This window comes from Cebus imitator, unplaced genomic scaffold, assembly GCF_001604975.1.
Source record: "Cebus imitator isolate Cc_AM_T3 unplaced genomic scaffold, Cebus_imitator-1.0 Scaffold487, whole genome shotgun sequence".
Taxonomy (NCBI): Eukaryota; Metazoa; Chordata; class Mammalia; order Primates; family Cebidae; genus Cebus; species Cebus imitator.
The window spans coordinates 197,951-199,046 of NW_016107802.1; the positions used below are offsets into that span (position 1 = coordinate 197,951).

Here is a 1,096-nt window from a genome sequence, read left to right on the forward strand (position 1 = left end):
GATGGTCTCGATCTCTTGACCTCGTGATCCACCCACCTCGGCCTCCCAAAGTGCTGGGATTACAGGCTTGAGCCACCGCGCCCGGCCTCAGCCATGGTCTTTAAGCAACAGGGATATATACAGTCAGCCTTGCCAATGATGAAGGAACAAAAAATTCACCTGCCGTTAAAATCAACCACAGTAGGCTGCTAAATGCTTACTTAGTATGTTAGTTATTCACTTTACAGGGGCAGTGGCTGCCTGCAGAGCTGAATTAAATAAAACCCATAAATACTAATAAGGTAACAAATAGTTGTCACACTTCAGTGATCATTGAGATCATCTGCAGGTTTGTTACAACACAGGCAGCTGGGCCCCAGAGCTTTTGATTTACTCATTCTGGAAAAAGACCTGAGAATTTCTTGCATTTCTAAGGAAGTTCCAGGCGGGGCTGCTGCTGCAGGTCTGGGGGTCCTGCTTGGAGAACCCTCTGGGAGAACAGTAACCACACCCTATTAGATTTGAATCCAGGTCCTCTGGAGCACCAAGCCCCTCCCCTGCCCCTGCCCACGTCCCTCTTTTCTGCTGCAGGGAGAGATGACAATGCCGATCCACTTCCTGCTGGTCCTGCTGCTGCTCCTGGGGGGCCCCAGGACAGGCCTCCCCCACAAGTTCTACAAGGCCAAGCCCAACTTCAGCTGCCTCAACACTGCCCTGTCTGAGGCCGAGAAGAGCCAGGGGCAGGACGCATCCCTGCTGAGCAAAAGGAGCTTCCATCATCTGCCCAGCCAAGACACCTCTTCAGGAGTGGAGGAGGAGGGCAAAGGGAAAAGGACTTTCCTCCTCTCCGGGGCCAGGGGTGGAGCTGGGGGCACCCGGTACAAATACGTGTCCCAGGCACAGCCCAGGGGAAAGGCACACCAGGACACAGCCAAGAGTCCCCAGCGCACCAAGTTCACCCTGTCCCTCGACGTCCCCACCAACCTCATGAACCACCTCTTCAGCATCGCCAAGGCCAAGAACCTGCGTGCCCAGGCCGCTGCCAACGCCCACCTGATGGCACAGATTGGGAGGAAGAAGTAGAGGCAGAAGCCAGACAGGAGGGAGGCATCAAGGA

General features: G+C 54.9%; 1 protein-coding gene across 2 annotated transcripts in view; it reads left to right on the forward strand.

Annotated features, from left to right (window-relative positions):
- Nucleotides 1-1,090, forward strand: part of UCN3 (urocortin 3) — an 8,674-nt gene extending 7,584 nt beyond the window's left edge. Inside the window, exons 1-2 of one of the 2 annotated variants that reach the window (XM_017513217.2) lie at nucleotides 250-281; nucleotides 571-1,090. In XM_017513217.2, coding sequence (XP_017368706.1) covers nucleotides 577-1,062 — 486 coding nt within the window. In that variant the 5' untranslated portion in view covers nucleotides 250-281; nucleotides 571-576 and the 3' untranslated portion in view covers nucleotides 1,063-1,090. Of the gene's footprint in view, nucleotides 1-249; nucleotides 282-570 lie in introns of those variants that run through there. The other variant, XM_037732995.1, reaches the window with a different exon arrangement.
- Nucleotides 1,091-1,096: the final 6 nt, after the last annotated feature.